This window comes from Staurois parvus, unplaced genomic scaffold (genome assembly GCF_062004578.1).
Source record: "Staurois parvus isolate SC_StPar_1 unplaced genomic scaffold, SC_StPar_1.0 ptg001322l, whole genome shotgun sequence".
Taxonomy (NCBI): Eukaryota; Metazoa; Chordata; class Amphibia; order Anura; family Ranidae; genus Staurois; species Staurois parvus.
The window spans coordinates 145,197-162,866 of NW_028319118.1; the positions used below are offsets into that span (position 1 = coordinate 145,197).

At 44.9% G+C, this 17,670-nt stretch overlaps 1 protein-coding gene across 1 annotated transcript; it reads left to right on the top strand.

Moving 5' to 3' along the window:
• Positions 1-3,337: 3,337 nt before the first annotated feature.
• LOC149437053 (chymotrypsin A-like) lies at positions 3,338-15,909 on the top strand. Its single transcript, XM_089661187.1, has 7 exons — positions 3,338-3,403; positions 3,887-3,990; positions 7,107-7,186; positions 9,857-9,935; positions 11,042-11,222; positions 13,557-13,690; positions 15,699-15,909. Exons 1-7 carry the CDS (start codon positions 3,352-3,354, stop codon positions 15,858-15,860), a joined length of 792 nt encoding a protein of 263 aa, XP_089517313.1. The 5' UTR covers positions 3,338-3,351; the 3' UTR covers positions 15,861-15,909.
• The last annotated feature ends 1,761 nt before the right edge of the window (positions 15,910-17,670 follow it).

Genomic DNA, 17,670 nt, shown 5'->3' on the forward strand with positions numbered 1-17,670 from the left:
TTTCAGTGAAACAAGAGACAGTTTGAAAGATTGGGGTAGGGAGCTCCAGAAGATGTGAAATGCTCTGGAGAGGGATTCCATGGGTGGAGGTGAGAAGGGAGCTAGAGAGCAGGATTTCTTGGGAGGAGAGGAGAGGATGATTTGGGTGACATTTTGAGACAAGGTTGGTGACGTAGCTTGTGGTAGAGTTGTGGACAACTTTCATTTTGTTATTATTTTGAATTTAAACATTGGGTGATCGGAAGATAATGAAGGGATTGGCAGAAAGGAGTGGTGGACATTGAATGGTTGGTAAGTCTGGCAGCATCACTCATGATGGACTGAAGGGGAATATGTAATGGTAAGCCAATGAGGAGGAAGTTACAATAGCCAAGGTGAGAGATAACCAGGGAGTGATTGACTAGCTTTGTGGTTTTGTTGGTTAAGAAGGGACATATTTTGGAGATGTTCTGATGAGTAAGATGATTCAATTTAGACATTCATTGGATTTGGGGCTGAAAGGAAAGTTCAGAGTCAATGATTACATCTAGCATCCTGGCATGCGTGGAGGGACGGATAGTTGTTCCATTGATTATGATGGAAAATTCAGGGGAGGAGGTACATGGGAGACAAAATGTTATGAGCTACGTTTGAGTTTGAGAAAGTGGTGGGACATCCAGACTGATGTATCAGATAGTAAATGAGTAATTTGCAAAGAGACTGATTGAGTGAGCTGAAAGCTAGAAAGGTAGATTTGGGTGTTATCAACATAGAAATTGCAATGGAAGCCATGGGAGGCTATTAACTGGCTCAGAGAAGAAGTGCAGATAGAGAATAGAAGAGGTCCAAGTGCCAAACCTTGCGGGACCCCTATGGAAAGAGGAAGAGGAGAGGAGGAAGCAAAATGTGTGGTGAGATAGGTAAAAAGAGAACCAGCAAAGAGCAGAGTCACAGAGATCAAGGGAAATGAGATTTTTGAGAAGAAGAGGGTGGTCAACAGTATCAAAAGCGGCAGAGAGTAGTAACCATTGGTTTTAGCTGTTATATAAAATAAAAAGTGGATTTTATTTAAAAAGAAGAACTTCTCAAGAATCAATGAATATTGTGGTTACACAATACAGCATTTTCACAATTAAACACGCACAGGTCTTGGATTCCATGTTCTGACCAGCACTTCCCGCATGTCTCTTAAGGGCCCCATTACCAGTTCCTTTTACTGGCACTATTTACCATTAGACCAAAATCCATCATGGACCATGTCCTCCACTATCAGCTCACCAATTTTGGGATCTCATTTTTTTTATTGAAGAAGCTCCGGGATACAAAGGGCCAGTTTACTGCAAACTTTAGGGGAGCCAGACTTCGGCCAGTGGGAGTAGAAAATGCCTTGACATCATTGGGAGTACACAATGCCATAGGCATGGTGCTCAGTGGGAGTAAAACAATTGCATCATTGGTGGGAGGAATAGTTGCCCATTCATTGCTGTCAGTGGGAGGAATAGTGCCTGTTCATTGGTGTCAGTGGGAGGAATAGTGCCCCATCATTGGTATCAGTGGGAGGAATAGTGCTCCTTCATTGGTGTCAGTGGGAGGAATAGTGCCCCATCATTGGTGTCAGTGGGAGGAATAGTGCCCCATCATTGGTGTCAGTGGGAGGAATAGTGCCCTATCATTGGTATCAGTGGGAGGAATAGTGCCCCATCGTTGGTCTCAGTGGGAGGAATAGTGCTCCTTCATTGGTATCAGTGGGAGGAATAGTGTCCCATCATTGGTGTCAGTGAGAGGAATAGTGCCCCATCATTGGTGTCAGTGGGAGGAATAGTGCCCCATCATTGGTGTCAGTGGGAGGAATAGTGCCCCATCATTGGTGTCAGTGGGAGGAATAGTGCCCCATCATTGGTGTCAGTGGGAGGAATAGTGCCCCATCATTGGTGCCAGTGGGAGGAATAGTGCCTGTTTATTGGTGTCAGTGGGAGGAATAGTGCTCCTTCATTGGTGTCAGTAGGATAATTGGTTCCACATTTCTGGTATCAGTGGGAAGAATAGTACCCCATTGTTGGTGGTAGTGGGAGGAATAGTGCCCCAATGGCAGGATAAAGGCAAATAAAGGGCCACATCCGGCCCTTGCACTGCAATTTGGAGACCCCTGACCTAGAGGTTTAGGTCTTCTGGATATGACCAGCTCAATGTCTATAAAGAGTTTCATGAATCTAATGCTCATTTTTGCCATTATCTGTCTTTGGTTTGCTGTGGACCTCGCAGTAAGGAGCTGGTGTGACAGATAAGCATGGACCCACCTGGAATCATGACTTTTGTATTCTGTACATATTACTAGATGTTCCAGGCATAGGCATCACTAGTCCCTGGCACCTACGTAGGGTAGGGGATGCCTATGCCTGGAACATCTAGCAATATGAACAAATGCAGTAATCAGGACTCCAGGTGGGTCCATGCTTGACCTTCTCACCAGCTCGTCAGTGTGAGGTTCACAACAAAGCAAAGATAATAATACAAATTGGAAATAAATTCATGAAACTCTCTATTGACATTCAGCCAGTTATATTCAGAAGACTTGGTTGAATCTTAGAGTTTTATTCAATAAATGCTGGTTTGTGCCATTATTGTTTTGTTGTTTTCTTGGAGCTTCTTCTAAAGAAAAGTGGGATCCCCACACTACTGAGCTGAAGTGGAGGAGGGGAGCCCACGGTCCATGATGGATTTTGTCCTAACTGAAAAGGAATTAATTATGGAGTCCCTCGGAGTCATGTAGGAAGTGTTGGTGAGATCCTGGAATCCAAGATCTGTGTGTGTTTAGTGGTTGCAATTCTGTATTGTGGAACCACAATATTCAGGGGCGGACTGACCATTTGGGAACTCGGGCACTGCCTGAGGGCCCGGGGTCAGTAGGGGGCCCCATGAGATGCCGCTGGTACCTTTCATAGGCTTTTTTGGGTGTGGTTTGAGTGTGGGCGAGGACACAGGGGCCCCATGATCCCCTATTGCCCGGGGGCCCCATGAGTTGTCATTCCGCCCCTGACAATATTCATTGACTTTCGAGATGTTCCTCATCATAAATAAAATCCACTCTTTAGGTAATATGGAGTAAATGACGTCTTGTGATCCATGGACTAATTATAGATTTCAGCACTCACCGAGAGTCTTGATAAGTGACGTTCTCCTGTAACACCTGTTTCCTCATATCTTTTCCTACGGCCCACGTTGGTGGAATATCGGGATTTGCTAAAGGTTCCCTGATAAGGAGGCCTAAAATTGTCCTAATAACAAGCCCGGAGCTCTCCCCTGATTGGTTGACTGAGTGTATATAAACTGTATAGACCTTACCATCGTTCTCATCACCACCAACAGCAGAAAATGGCAACACTGTGGGTCCTGTCCTGCCTGGTCCTCCTCAGCGGAGCCTATGGTGAGTACATGTACTGGATGTTTGTGGTACATTGTTATATATATAATTTATGTATGTTATTTTACATGTACTATATATATCATACTAGATACATACATTCTTAAAGTGTATGTAAAACGTGATAGATGGATCTGATTATATGGAAGACTTTTGGCAATCTCCATTTCATTGATCACACTGCAGAACCGTTCTAAAGGATTCAATTCAGCTTCAAACATGAACTTCTGATCCTCTATGGATAAGACAATGAAGCCAGCAAACTACTAACCAATATATGGCTGGGATAGCCTGGCTCTGAATATTTTTTATTTTTTTTAATGACTAGATGAAAAAAAATTAATAAAATAAATGAAAATCTGTCATATTAATGATCGTTTGTAGACAAAGATGACAAAAAGAGACCAAACAGACATTGTGTTGTATCATATTATAGTGTGTAACAATGTATTACTGGAGGTTATAATCAGAACGTGTTGTTCTCAGGTTGCGGGGTTCCCGCCATCAGTCCTCTTATCTCCGGCTACGCCAGGGTTGTGAACGGTGAAAACGCCGTCTCTGGTTCTTGGCCATGGCAGGTGTCTCTTCAGGTACGATCATTTCATAACACATTTTTTTTATCTTGTTTTCTGAATTGTAACATTTTTAGGTTTAATATCATTTCTAGGGATCTGTTAGCTCAGAATTCCATCCATTGTGTACAAACACACACCCCTCCCCCCATCCCCCAGATCTTGGACTTCACATGGACAAAATTTAAATTTTTACTGATTGAATATTTTATTTGTCGATTGTAATATAACACAGCCCTCTCAGAAAAGCAAAGTGAGAGGAGGCAGGGGCAGGTGACAACCCTCTTTGAAAAATAAAGGGGGAGGGGTAGATGATGTAGCCACGTGCTGGCACAATGGTCCTTTTAAGGGAAACAAGACAAATATGGACTTCACAGACCTATTATTGTGCCTGCTTGCTATGTCTCTATTGACTTTTTGTGCCCTCTCTCTGATTTGTTGACACTGGGCTGAAAGGAGGAGACACAATTAAGGAAAGGACTATGGGAGGTGTAGTTCCACTATATATAGGTGGCTCTACTATACAATGGAGAGGAAACTAGAGTTCCCAGAGAACTATACAGCTGGAGAGGAGGAGAAGAGCGGAGCTGAGTGAACTGCTCGGGGAGATTCAGGGCATAGTGCCATATCAAGGAAGGTGACAGACGCCCAGGCTACAGTGCTGAGCCCTCAAGACACTCGCCTCTAAAGCAGCCTAAACAACAGCACCCCAGTATTCCAGTGCAGGTTTGCCATTCTTTTTCTTCTGCATCTCCAGCAACAGAGAGTGGGATCCCCAGTCTTCATCTCTGCATCAGCAGTACAAAAGTTGGTCCACCGGAGCTCAAGCTATAGATCCATAAGGGAATGCTGTGCCATTGGCATCCATGACTGTAGTGCAGGATTGGTGAGAGGGTTGTAAAACCATTACACACGCTGTACCTCAGGGATTATGACTTTAGCCCAACACTGCCTTTTCCTCCTTCTCCCTAGGCATTGCCCTGCCTGCTTAGTCCACCACTGAGCACACATTATCCCCTCCACAGGATTGCCCTATCCAGAACTATTATTACTTTCTCCTGATCTTGTTGCATTCTTTTCTAATGTTCCTCTGCAAAGAACTTACTTTCTCCAAACACCTCCTCAATAGTTTGTCTTGAACTGAGAGCAGACGGAAGCCACCAAGCATCACAACTTGTGCACCACCATAATGGCCCCAACAAAGCCGGAAGAGACAACCATTCTGAGACCATTTGTCAAGGTCCTACCTTTTCCCTGAGGTTATGTTACTCCATGTGCTGGCGTCCATCTTGGATTCTGCTGTGCATGGTGGGAATCCTTTTATGCCTTCAGGTCTCTGAGGTCCATCCCCCAGAGGGGCGTGGCTGATGACATATAAGCCTGTGGCCCGCACATGCTCTTTGCACTTGTGTCTTGTGTCTTTGTGTTGCTGTTACTCTGTTCTGACTCTCGTGACTCTCCTGGTATCTGATTCGGCTTGTGACTTGACTATTCTTTGTATTCTCCTTTGATCTGACCCTCTGTTGCTGAACCCGGCTCGTAACCTGTGATTCTCGTCTGCTGTCCTGTACTGTTTTGTCCTGTTGTTGTTGACCCCGGCCTGTCTGACTACTCTTTTGTCTCTTCCACCAGCTACACGCCATTGGCGGCGGCCATTACCGCAGCTGAGGTGTCTTGGGGGACGCGACCTGGTTCCTGGCTGCGTCAAGTCCATCCCCACCATCAGGGGCCCTAGTGAAGGGCACCCTGCGACTTAGACTTCGCGCCCTGAGGGACTTCGGTCTGTGGGTGTTGGTTGTCGTCAGCCAGTGCGTTACATTGTTAGGCCTGCCTGTCCGTTCCTCGGCTCCTGCCCTGACACCATTCCTTTCTGTCTCACAGTACTTTGTATACATGTTACCACTCACTTCTTTTTTTTCTTCCCCTGGTGATTGCTTTATTTCTTATATAGTAAAGTCCGGCAGGCAGGCTTGGTCCTAGAAGGGTCAAATGGCAGTGTAGCCTCTGGGGGTTTGTATGACCCTTAGTCAAGCTGCCTTTACCGCACTCCTACCATTTACCATTCATAGTGTTACCATTTAAGCTGTTTGGAATGAATGGAGAAGTCTAGGCCCAGTTACCATTGGTGTTGCTCCCGGTATGCAATTTTGGTATAGATGTTATCAGGTGTTATAGAATTTGGTGACAGCTCTGTATTACTGTAACTTGCTTTACTTGAACAATCCATTTCCAACACACTCATTAGTATTACTCCAATCTCATGTTGATGTCATGGTGTCAGAGCAGGAAAGGCAGTAGTCAAGTTAATTAGCAAAGGAATCCAGTTTCAGACGGCTTGCCAAACATGTGGCTACAGTGAGATGTATCCTACCAAAGAACATCAAGGAGCAGAACATGGCACTTAGAAGCACCTAGTAGCTGATAAGCAGGCGGATGGAGAAGGTAGACACAAACCAAACATCAGAGAGGGATGGGAGTGCGGCTAGGCTTTCCCTCTATATCCCCAAGGGTGGAAACTATCTCTGATTGGACTACTGTGCAATCCAATAAAAGAAAAATCTACAGTCCTGTTGGCATATATAAATAGTAACAATAGGAGGGCTGAAGGTGCTGCTTTGGGTGTCTTCCAGTGACTACCTAGGCAATTAGCCATGTGATGTGAAGATGAAGGGAAACTTCAGCGTTCAGAAATGGCTGGTCCTCTTCTCCAGGAGAAAGTCAATGAACAGGATTAAAGGGAAAAGAGAGCAGCTTTTCCTCCAGGAAGGATACATACTTAGACACTTTTATTGCACATGCTTGACCTCTTCTAGGAACACTGCTTAAATCTGATACGAGGTCACATCCATGTGATTACTCTGCTTGTATCTAAAAAACTATATTTAATGATGAATCAATAAATATAGAACTGCATTAATTATTGAATTTTATATCTGTCTGGAGTTCAGATTTAAATACTATGTGGCAATGTCACCTATGTGCCTGTAATTATCTATCTGGCCTAAAACTTGTCTTTGGTGGTGCTCTTCTGTGACCATAGTATTGTTCAGTTTTCCATGGGGGGGGATAAGAATCTTCATAGGGTAGGTGAAATGATCTGTATATTAAGCTATGACCTCATGACTCTTCTACAGGATTCAACTGGATTCCACTACTGTGGGGGCTCCCTCATCAACAGTCTCTGGGTTGTCACTGCTGCCCACTGCCCAGTCAGGTGAGTCTTATATGGTAATATTCTACTATAAAGTCAGTGTTCCCTGCAATACTTCACTGGAAATCTGTCCATCCAGAGCCTCTGGTTTATAGACCGGATACATCCTAAATATAGAGCCATTTATCCAACTGTACACCCAGAGCCTCTGGTTTATAGACCGGATACATCCTAAATATAGAGCCATTTATCCAACTGTACACCCAGAGCCTCTGGTTTACAGACCGGATACATCCTAAATATAGAGCCATTTATCCAACTGTCCATCCAGAGCCTCTGGTTCATAGACCGGATACATCCTAAATATAGAACCATTTATCCAACTGTACACCCAGAGCCTCTGGTTCATAGACCGGATACATCCTAAATATAGAGCCATTTATCCAACTGTACACCCAGAGCCTCTGGTTTATAGACCGGATACATCCTAAATATAGAGCCATTTATCCAACTGTCCATCCAGAGCCTCTGGTTTATAGACCGGATACATCCTAAATATAGAGCCATTTATCCAACTGTACACCCAGAGCCTCTGGTTTATAGACCGGATACATCCTAAATATAGAGCCATTTATCCAACTGTACACCCAGAGCCTCTGGTTTATAGACCGGATACATCCTAAATATAGAACCATTTATCCAACTGTCCATCCAGAGCCTCTGGTTTATAGACCGGATACATCCTAAATATAGAGCCATTTATCCAACTGTACACCCAGAGCCTCTGGTTTATAGACCGGATACATCCTAATATAAAACCATTTATCCAACCGTTCACCCAGAGCCTCTGGTTTATAGACCGGATACATCCTATATATAGAGCCATTTATCCAACCGTACACCCAAAGCCTCTGGTTTATAGACCGGATACATCCTAAATATAGAGCCATTTATCCAACTGTCCATCCAGAGCCTCTGGTTTATAGGCCGGATACATCCTATATATAGAGACATTTATCCAACTGTACACCCAGAGCCTCTGGTTTATAGACCGGATACATCCTAAATATAGAGCCATTTATCCAACTGTACACCCAGAGCCTCTGGTTTATAGACCGGATACATCCTAAATATAGAGCCATTTATCCAACTGTCCATCCAGAGCCTCTGGTTTATAGGCCGGATACATCCTATATATAGAGACATTTATCCAACTGTACACCCAGAGCCTCTGGTTTATAGACCGGATACATCCTAAATATAGAACCATTTATCCAACTGTACACCCAGAGCCTCTGGTTTATAGACCGGATACATCCTAAATATAGAGCCATTTATCCAACTGTACACCCAGAGCCTCTGGTTTATAGACCGGATACATCCTAAATATAGAACCATTTATCCAACTGTACACCCAGAGCCTCTGGTTTATAGACCGGATACATCCTAAATATAGAACCATTTATCCAACTGTACACCCAGAGCCTCTGGTTTATAGACCAGATACATCCTAAATATAGAGCCATTTATTCAACTGTACACCCAGAGCCTCTGGTTTATAGACCGGATACATCCTAAATATAGAACCATTTATCCAACTGTACACCCAGAGCCTCTGGTTTATAGACCGGATACATCCTAAATATAGAACCATTTATCCAACTGTCCATCCAGAGCCTCTGGTTTATAGACCGGATACATCCTAAATATAGAACCATTTATCCAACTGTCCATCGAGAGGTTTATAGATCAGTGTGATGGACTGCCCGCCACCCTAACTGAGTATCTCCAAACCTCCTTAATTACCAGACAGAACCAATATGTTAGGGTAGGTCTTTAGATAGCAAATTTATCCCAAGCATCTGACAGAAACAATGTTGGAGTAAAACAGGGCGAACTTTATCAACAAACAACACAGCAGTTATACACAAAAACCTTCCCTCTAGACAAGTATGGCCCACATTACAAGTCCCAGGAGAAAATTCCATCACATAAACAAATAAAGAATAAAACACAAGAAAACAATGGATTCCTTCCTGGCACCCAGCAGACTGGACTCTGGAGGTGGTTAAACAAAGTGAAAGCTTATCGCCCAAACCTAATTACAGCAAACAATAGCTGATGCCAAGAAACCTGTAACAGAAAGTAAAGTTTCTTAACCCTACATATTCTGGATTTCACCCCCTGCACATAACACGTCACTCCAGGATAATAGTTCCACTATGCACAGTATGCCAAGGGGTCCCAGAAATAGTCCCTCCAGTCCTAACTGCATGGAACTGGTAGCTGGTATAAATCATGGCAAGCCAGGTACCCAGGGAAATGATATAACCCTCTTAGGGAAAAGGTTCCCTGTAACCCCAAGAGGGGGATCTCCTTAGTCCTGGGTCCATAGTCAGTCGAAAGAAGATGGGCCCCCAGGTCCCTCCAGGAGCCCAAGTGGTCTCCATGACAATCAGATGCAATATAGAGCCATATATTCAATTCACAACTGACTATAAACTCTTTTTATTACAAGATGCATAAGTTAGGGGTTGTCGAAAGTAGAGGGATGTAGACAGCATGGGTGGCATAGTCTTGTTCCCTTTGCTAAATCACTGTGAATACATGACCTTGCACTGCCAGGCATGTACAATGTTCCCAAGTATAGAGAGAATAGGGATGAGTTTGAAAACCACAGTCACCACAACACCCCACCATTTACCAATGACCTGCCATGTTTGTTTCATTCAGAAATTCCCACCGCGTGGTCCTGGGTGCATTTGATCATTCCTCCAATGCTGATCCCATCCAGATCAAGTCCATCGGCAAAGTAAGCTCTTTTTACTGAAGGAGACCTCTTGTTTTTTAGGAGTTTTAGATGTGAGAACGTGATCAGCGTCGTCAATGTATCTTCGAAGCTTTATTCCTTTATAAAAAGGTACACAGATTGGGATGGACATGGGATGGAGTTCAGAAGATCCTACAAGATGTTTCTTCCTCTCTTACAAAACTTTATTTTATTTTTCAGATTTTAAGGGAAATAATTAATTATAGAAATGAATTAATGAGCGTATTTTAATTATAAAAACCTGAGCACAGATTATTGAATTTCTGCATGCACTGGGATCCTCTGATTTGCCAAAGGAAGGGTCAAGGCACAAAGTGTTCATTCCAAGACAACAAGTGGGCCTTATAAATGAGGTTTTCTTTGCCCCCAAGTCCCAAAGCAAGACAGTCGATAAATTTGACCTCCGGCCTTCTGTTCAGTCTTGCACAGTTGTACCAGCCCCTCTCTTGGACTCAAGTGGTTTACTCTGTTATCACTGCACACTGTGAGCATCTCACAATGTGAATTAGAAACTGCAGAAAGTCAGATAGAGCTCTGCCTCATTTCCTGGCTGGAGGACGTCTATCATCTTCTAATCCAGGAATAGGCAACCTTAGATTTCTAGCCATGGTGAAACTACAAATCTCATCATACTTCAGCCTCTGGGAATCATGCCTATAGTTGCCAGAGTCTTACCATGCCTCATGGGATTGGTAGTTTCACCACAGCTGGAGTGCCCAGGTTGCCAACCCCTGTGTTGTTTTTTCATTTAAATTTTTTTAGTTGGTGAAGTTGTACTTTCAAAGTAGCTTCTTGAACCCCTAAATTGTCAGCTGAGATTCCCCTGATCTACATGAAGTTCTGGCACTTCCATCATTTTTTAACCCTGGGGACTTTTTCAGCTTTCCTCAACTTAAATTAACACAGGATGGTGGATTAAGGTGGAGGCAACTCTCAGTGCAATGTTAACAGGAGAATAAAAAATGACAAGTAAGCAGATTAAACTACCAACGGAGAAGATTCAAAGGCACATTTATTACAAGTTCACTAGTAGATTCTGATTTATTAAACTCTATAAAAACATTAATCATTATTATACCTTTTTTCAGTTCTTCAGTCACCCCCAGTACAGCGACTGGACTAAGGTCAATGACATCGCCCTGATCAAGCTTTCCAGTCCCGCCTCCCTCAATGACCGCGTGTCCCCCGTGTGTCTTGCTGCTTCCTCTGATGTCTTCAATGAAGGAGAAAGATGTGTCACCACCGGATGGGGATACACCAATGCTGCCAGTAAGGGGATTAGATGGTCTTCAAAAATAAAAAGTATTAACCGGTTAAAGCCCTTGGGTATGCAAAGCACGCCCTAAAAAAATTTGTCTAAGTTTGTAGGACATTCCTCTTCTCCTGCTGTGGGCATCGTGCATCTCTAGTTGGCGTGACCCAGCAGTCAATTTTTGGATTAGGGTCGTGCTTTTTGCACCAGGAGTTTAGATAGTGGCTCCTGTGTAAGCGATGCCTGCAAACTGTTTACAGGCATCATTGATGAAATATTCTAGTTACAATGTAAATGGTTTAACAAAATAAGATTGTTTCGATTGAATCCATTTTAATCCGAGTGAATCAATCCTAATCAACTTCAGCCAAAAGACTCTTTTTTTCATTTTGGGTATAGAAAATGGTACAACCTCTGTCAGTTTTTTTGCTATGTGTGTCTCATTGGAAAGGTTTCCCCTTTACCTCCTGTTTCAGAGACCTCTTACTGAGGAATCCTTTTTAAAATAAGGGAAATCCCTAATTAGAGAGTTTAGATATATGTCGCTTTTAAAAGATCCTGCTAAGCTCCTATTCTGGTGTCATCCTTAAAATTTGGGATTTTCCATCACTATCTGTCCCACTGGCCAACAAGACCAACAGAGACAATGGATCTCTCCTGAGAGAACATGGACAACAATTGCCCTGTGCTGGTGGGCTAGAGGCAAATGCCCTTTTTCCTTTTATTTAAGTGGCTTTTCATGGTCATTAGATGGCCACACTGTGGGACAACTCCCTATCTCATTATTGTAAATTTTCCTAAATTATTTTTCAGTCATTAGGGCCTAGTTATGAAGATTGACGTAATATTAACTTTTTCCTTGGCTCTCATTCCACTTTTTTTCTCTCCAGCTCAACAAGGTTTGACTCAGAAAGCTCCAATGAGCTGTAGGAACTCCACTAAAAGCCTCAGCTTATGCTAGTTTTTTTGGTAGGAAAAATAACTTAAAAAGAAGCTTCATAAGTACTGTCAGCCATTTCCAGTAACAACAGGGCAAAATATCAGTTTCAGTCTGGTATGGACAGCCATCACAATGATATGGTCATAATAAGGTCTTCTATGGTGGGCTTTCAGTATACAGTAATATGAAAAGGCACCACAATGATATGATGTAATGATTTCTTCTACTGTTGGCTGTCCTCTGGTATGGACAGGCATCACAATGATATGGTCATAATAAGGTCTTCTATGGAGGGCTGTCAGTATACAGTAGTAGGAATAGGCATCACCATGATATGGCGTAATGTGGTTTCCTTCTGTTGGAGGTCTATCTGGTATGAACAGTCATCACACTGATATGGCCATAATATGGTCTTCTATGGTGGGCTGTCAGTATACAGTTGTAGGAATAGGCATCACAATGATATGGCATAATGTGGTTTCCTTCTGTTGGAGGTCTATCTGGTATTAACAGTCATCACACTGATATGGCCATAATACGGTCTTCTATGGAGGGCTGTCAGTATACAGTTGTAGGAATAGGCATCACAATGATATGGCGTAATGTGGTTTCCTTCTGTTGGAGGTCTATCTGGTATGAACAGTCATCACACTGATATGGCCATAATACGGTCTTCTATGGAGGGCTGTCAGTATACAGTTGTAGGAATAGACATCACAATGATATGGCCATAATATGGTCTTCTATGGAGGGCTGTCAGTATACAGTAGTAGGAATAGGCATCACAATGATATGGCATAATGTGGTTTCCTTCTGTTGGAGGTCTATCTGGTATTAACAGTCATCACACTGATATGGCCATAATACGGTCTTCTATGGAGGGCTGTCAGTATACAGTTGTAGGAATAGACATCACAATGATATGGCCATAATATGGTCTTCTATGGTGGGCTGTCAGTATACAGTAGTAGGAATAGGCATCACAATGATATGGCGTAATGTGGTTTCCTTCTGTTGGAGGTCTATCTGGTATGAACAGTCATCACACTGATATGGCCATAATACGGTCTTCTATGGTGGGCTGTCAGTATACAGTAGTAGGAATAGGCATCACAATGATATGGCGTAATGTGGTTTCCTTCTGTTGGCGGTCTATCTGGTATGAACAGTCATCACACTGATATGGCCATAATATGGTCTTCTATGGAGGGCTGTCAGTATACAGTAGTAGGAATAGGCATCACAATGATATGGCCATAATATGGTCTTCTATGGTGGGCTGTCATTCTGGTATAAATAGGCATCACAATGGTATGGTCACAATATGGTCGTTTACCATATGTCTAGAGCCTATACATGTTAGTTGCTGTTCATCTTTTATGTTAATCCATCTTCTCCCTTTCTCTCTCAGCACAAGCCTCCCCAGCTAAACTCCAGCAGGTGTCGCTTCCTCTTCTGACCAACACTGAGTGCCAGAAATACTTTTTACCCAGAATCCAGGCCTCCATGATCTGCGCTGGTGCCTCCGGTGCCTCCTCCTGCAAGGTATGATGACCTACTGTCCTATTGACAAGTGTTGGCTTTCTTTAGTCCTCTTGTGGAACAGAACAATATGGATCCAAATATCTCTAATTTGGGTCACTTTATATGAGGCAGAACAATCTATGCAGCCTGATTATCATACAATACATAGAATATTAGATCTATTAAAGGACTAAATATTAATTCAATCCTAATGAGTAGTGACGAGTGAATACTCAATGATTTGCTCCACCATAGATGGTCCTGTGTTCTGTTTCATACGGTGGACCATATTCTGCATATCACTGTTGTTGGTAGGTCTCTTTTAGACCATTTAATGGTTCAGATATGTGTTTCACGATTTGTTTCAGATTTCAAGTTCCCCTTCTGAGACCCTTTTTTTTTTTTTGTCAAAGAGTATGTAAGATGGCATCGAGCTTGGTCTTGTAGTTGAGCAGTGCCATCATGGTGTGTATATGACCTTCTGTGGTTCATACAAAGTCCAGAAATTGGCAATTATCTCACAAGGCCACCTTAAAGCGCACATCCTACGATTATATAAATAATAATTGTATAATAATAATTAAAAAAATATATTATTCTATATAGAGATGAGAAGGATTAGGAGCCCCTTCATGATTTCACGACTATTCAAAGGCCCCCCTTCATGAAATCTCCCCTCACTTTCTGTCTTGCTCCCATCACCCACAACATAACACACCAATTACAACTTTTCTTCAAATATATGTTAACCTCAAAAGAAAAAATTTGGGATTACATTGCTCTGTCTCTCATAATCCAGATAATGGTGCCATTTATTTACAGTATATACTGAATTGGATCCACACCCAGATAGGAGTTATGTCTTGTTGTAAGTAAATAATATGACTCCATGGTTCTGTCTACATTAACCCCTCCCCATCCAGTCTCACATCCCTTTAACTGGACGTTTACCCCCCCCAGGTGCAGGATGGACTTCCCAGTCATGTGACCACGGTGGTTGGCTGTCACAGTGGTCACATGACTAGGACGTCCATCCTGCCCGGGGGGTAAATGTACAATCAAAGTGATGTGAGACTGGATGGGGAGAGTGTGACCACTGTGGTTGGCTGTCACAGTGGTCACATGACTAGGAAGTCCTTCCTGCACCCAGGGGGTAAATGTACAATCAAAGTGATGTGAGACTGGATGGGGAGAGTGTGACCACTGTGGTTGGCTGTCACAGTGGTCACATGACTAGGAAGTCCTTCCTGCACCCAGGGGGTAAATGTACAATCAAAGTGATGTGAGACTGGATGGGGAGAGTGTGACCACTGTGGTTGGCTGTCACAGTGGTCACATGACTAGGAAGTCCTTCCTGCACCCAGGGGGTAAATGTACAATCAAAGTGATGTGAGACTGGATGGGGAGAGTGTGACCACTGTGGTTGGCTGTCACAGTGGTCACATGACTAGGAAGTCCTTCCTGCACCCGGGGGGTAAATGTACAATCAAAGGGATGTGAGACTGGATGGGGAGAGTGTGACCACTGTGGTTGGCTGTCACAGTGGTCACATGACTAGGACGTCCTTCCTGCACCCGGGGGGTAAATGTACAATCAAAGGGATGTGAGACTGGATGGGGAGAGTGTGACCACTGTGGTTGGCTGTCACAGTGGTCACATGACTAGGAAGTCCTTCCTGCACCCGGGGGGTAAATGTACAATCAAAGGGATGTGAGACTGGATGGGGAGAGTGTGACCACTGTGGTTGGCTGTCACAGTGGTCACCTGACCGAAGCCACTCTCAGCAGATCCTGGTCTTAATTAGAAGCTATGAGCTGTCTGTGACAGTGAACGCCATGTTGGGAGTGTGCTCTTAGCACAAACACTTTGGACATCCATGGGCGCATACTGTGTGTGATAGTGTTGGGGCATTGAAGCCCATCCTCTTTACTGCTTGATATAAGCGTTATGTGGGCAGCAAGAGGTTACTCCAAAGGACAGACGACTGCTTGAGAACTATTCTATAATTCCCCTATTTGCCCCTTTTCAGGGTGACTCTGGTGGACCCCTTGTATGCCAGAGGAACGGAGCCTGGACCCTGGCCGGTGTTGTGTCCGCAGGCAGCCCTGACTGCACTCCATCTGCTCCCGGAATCTACGCCCGCGTCACCTCCCTCAGATCCTGGGTGGACCAGACTGTCGCCGCCAACTAAATACCATCCAATGAATTTCTGCTACTCAATAAAGTAACTTTTATATTAATACATGGATGTGTGTTTTCTTAAAGTGGTTGTAAACCTCTGAACTGACAATTGAACAAAGCATACCCCCATACAGTGTGTACTTACCTCAGTCCACAGCACTTAGTCTGGATTATTTCTGCTATCTTCTTCCTCTGTTATCCACTTGAATAATTTCTGACGGTTTTTCCTGACACCAGGCAAAAACAAGGGATGGCCCCACCCCCCAACACATAGCATGTTTCTCTGTGAGACTGTGTAGAGGGGTGTGTGTTCTTTCCTCCACTCATGTCTCTGATTACACTCAGCTCTGATCTCTATGCTGTGCTGTGTGTGACATCAGAGCCCCACCCCCACATCCGGAAAGCAGAGACATCCTATCTGATCTGTGTACTTTAGAAGGCTGCAGAGGAGAGAAGAGTGCAGATAAACAGGTACAGCTTAGGCAGGAGGATTAATTCATCATTGTGTATTCCCTGAGCTCAGTCACTTTACTGGGTATACAGTATGTAAGGTTTTATTATCATTTTAAAATTTATAAATTCACTAAATAATCACCATTGTGTTTAATCATCTTGTATCAGTTGGTAAATGACAGCTGAAAGGAGTCATAAATGCTCTGTGACCCCTGTGCCACGGGTGCTGCTCTGTGACCCCTGTGCCATGGGTGCTGCTCTGTGACCCCTGTGCCACGGGTGCTGCTCTGTGACCCCTGTGCCACGGGTGCTGCTCTGTGACCCCTGTGCCACGGGTGCTGCTCTGTGACCCCTGTGCACGGGTGCTGCTCTGTGACCCCTGTGCCACGGGTGCTGCTCTGTGACCCCTGTGCCACGGGTGCTGCTCTGTGACCCCTGTGCCACGGGTGCTGCTCTGTGAACCCTGTGCCACGGGTGCTGCTCTGTGACCCCTGTGCCACGGGTGCTGCTCTGTGACCCCTGTTCCACGGGTGCTGCTCTGTGACCCCTGTGCCATGGGTGCTGCTCTGTGACCCCTGTGCCATGGGTGCTGCTCTATGACCCCTGTGCCACGGGTGCTGCTTTATGACCCCTGTGCCACCGGTGCTGCTCTGTGACCCCTGTACCTTGGGTGCTGCTCTGTGACCCCTGTACCTTGGGTGCTGCTCTGTGACCCCTGTGCCATGGGTGCTGATCTATGACCCCTGTGCCACGGGTGCTGCTTTATGACCCCTGTGCCACCGGTGCTGCTCTGTGACACCTGTGCCACCGGTGCTGCTCTGTGACCCCTGTACCTTGGGTGCTGCTCTGTGACCCCTGTACCTTGGGTGCTGCTCTGTGACCCCTGTGCCACGGGTGCTGCTCTGTGACCCCTGTGCCATGGGTGCTGCTCTGTGACCCCTGTGCCACGGGTGCTGCTCTGTGACCCCTGTGCCACGGGTGCTGCTCTGTGACCCCTGTGCCACGGGTGCTGCTCTGTGACCCCTGTGCCACGGGTGCTGCTCTGTGACCCCTGTTCCACGGGTGCTGCTCTGTGACCCCTGTGCCATGGGTGCTGCTCTGTGGCCCCTGTGCCATGGGTGCTGCTCTGTGGCCCCTGTGCCATGGGTGCTGCTCTATGACCCCTGTGCCACGGGTGCTGCTTTATGACCCCTGTGCCACCGGTGCTGCTCTGTGACCCCTGTGCCACCGGTGCTGCTCTGTGACCCCTGTACCTTGGGTGCTGCTCTGTGACCCCTGTGCCATAGGTGCTGCTCTGTGACCCCTGTGCCATGGGTGCTGCTTTATGACCCTGGTGCCATGGGTGCTGCTTTGTGACCCCTGTGCCA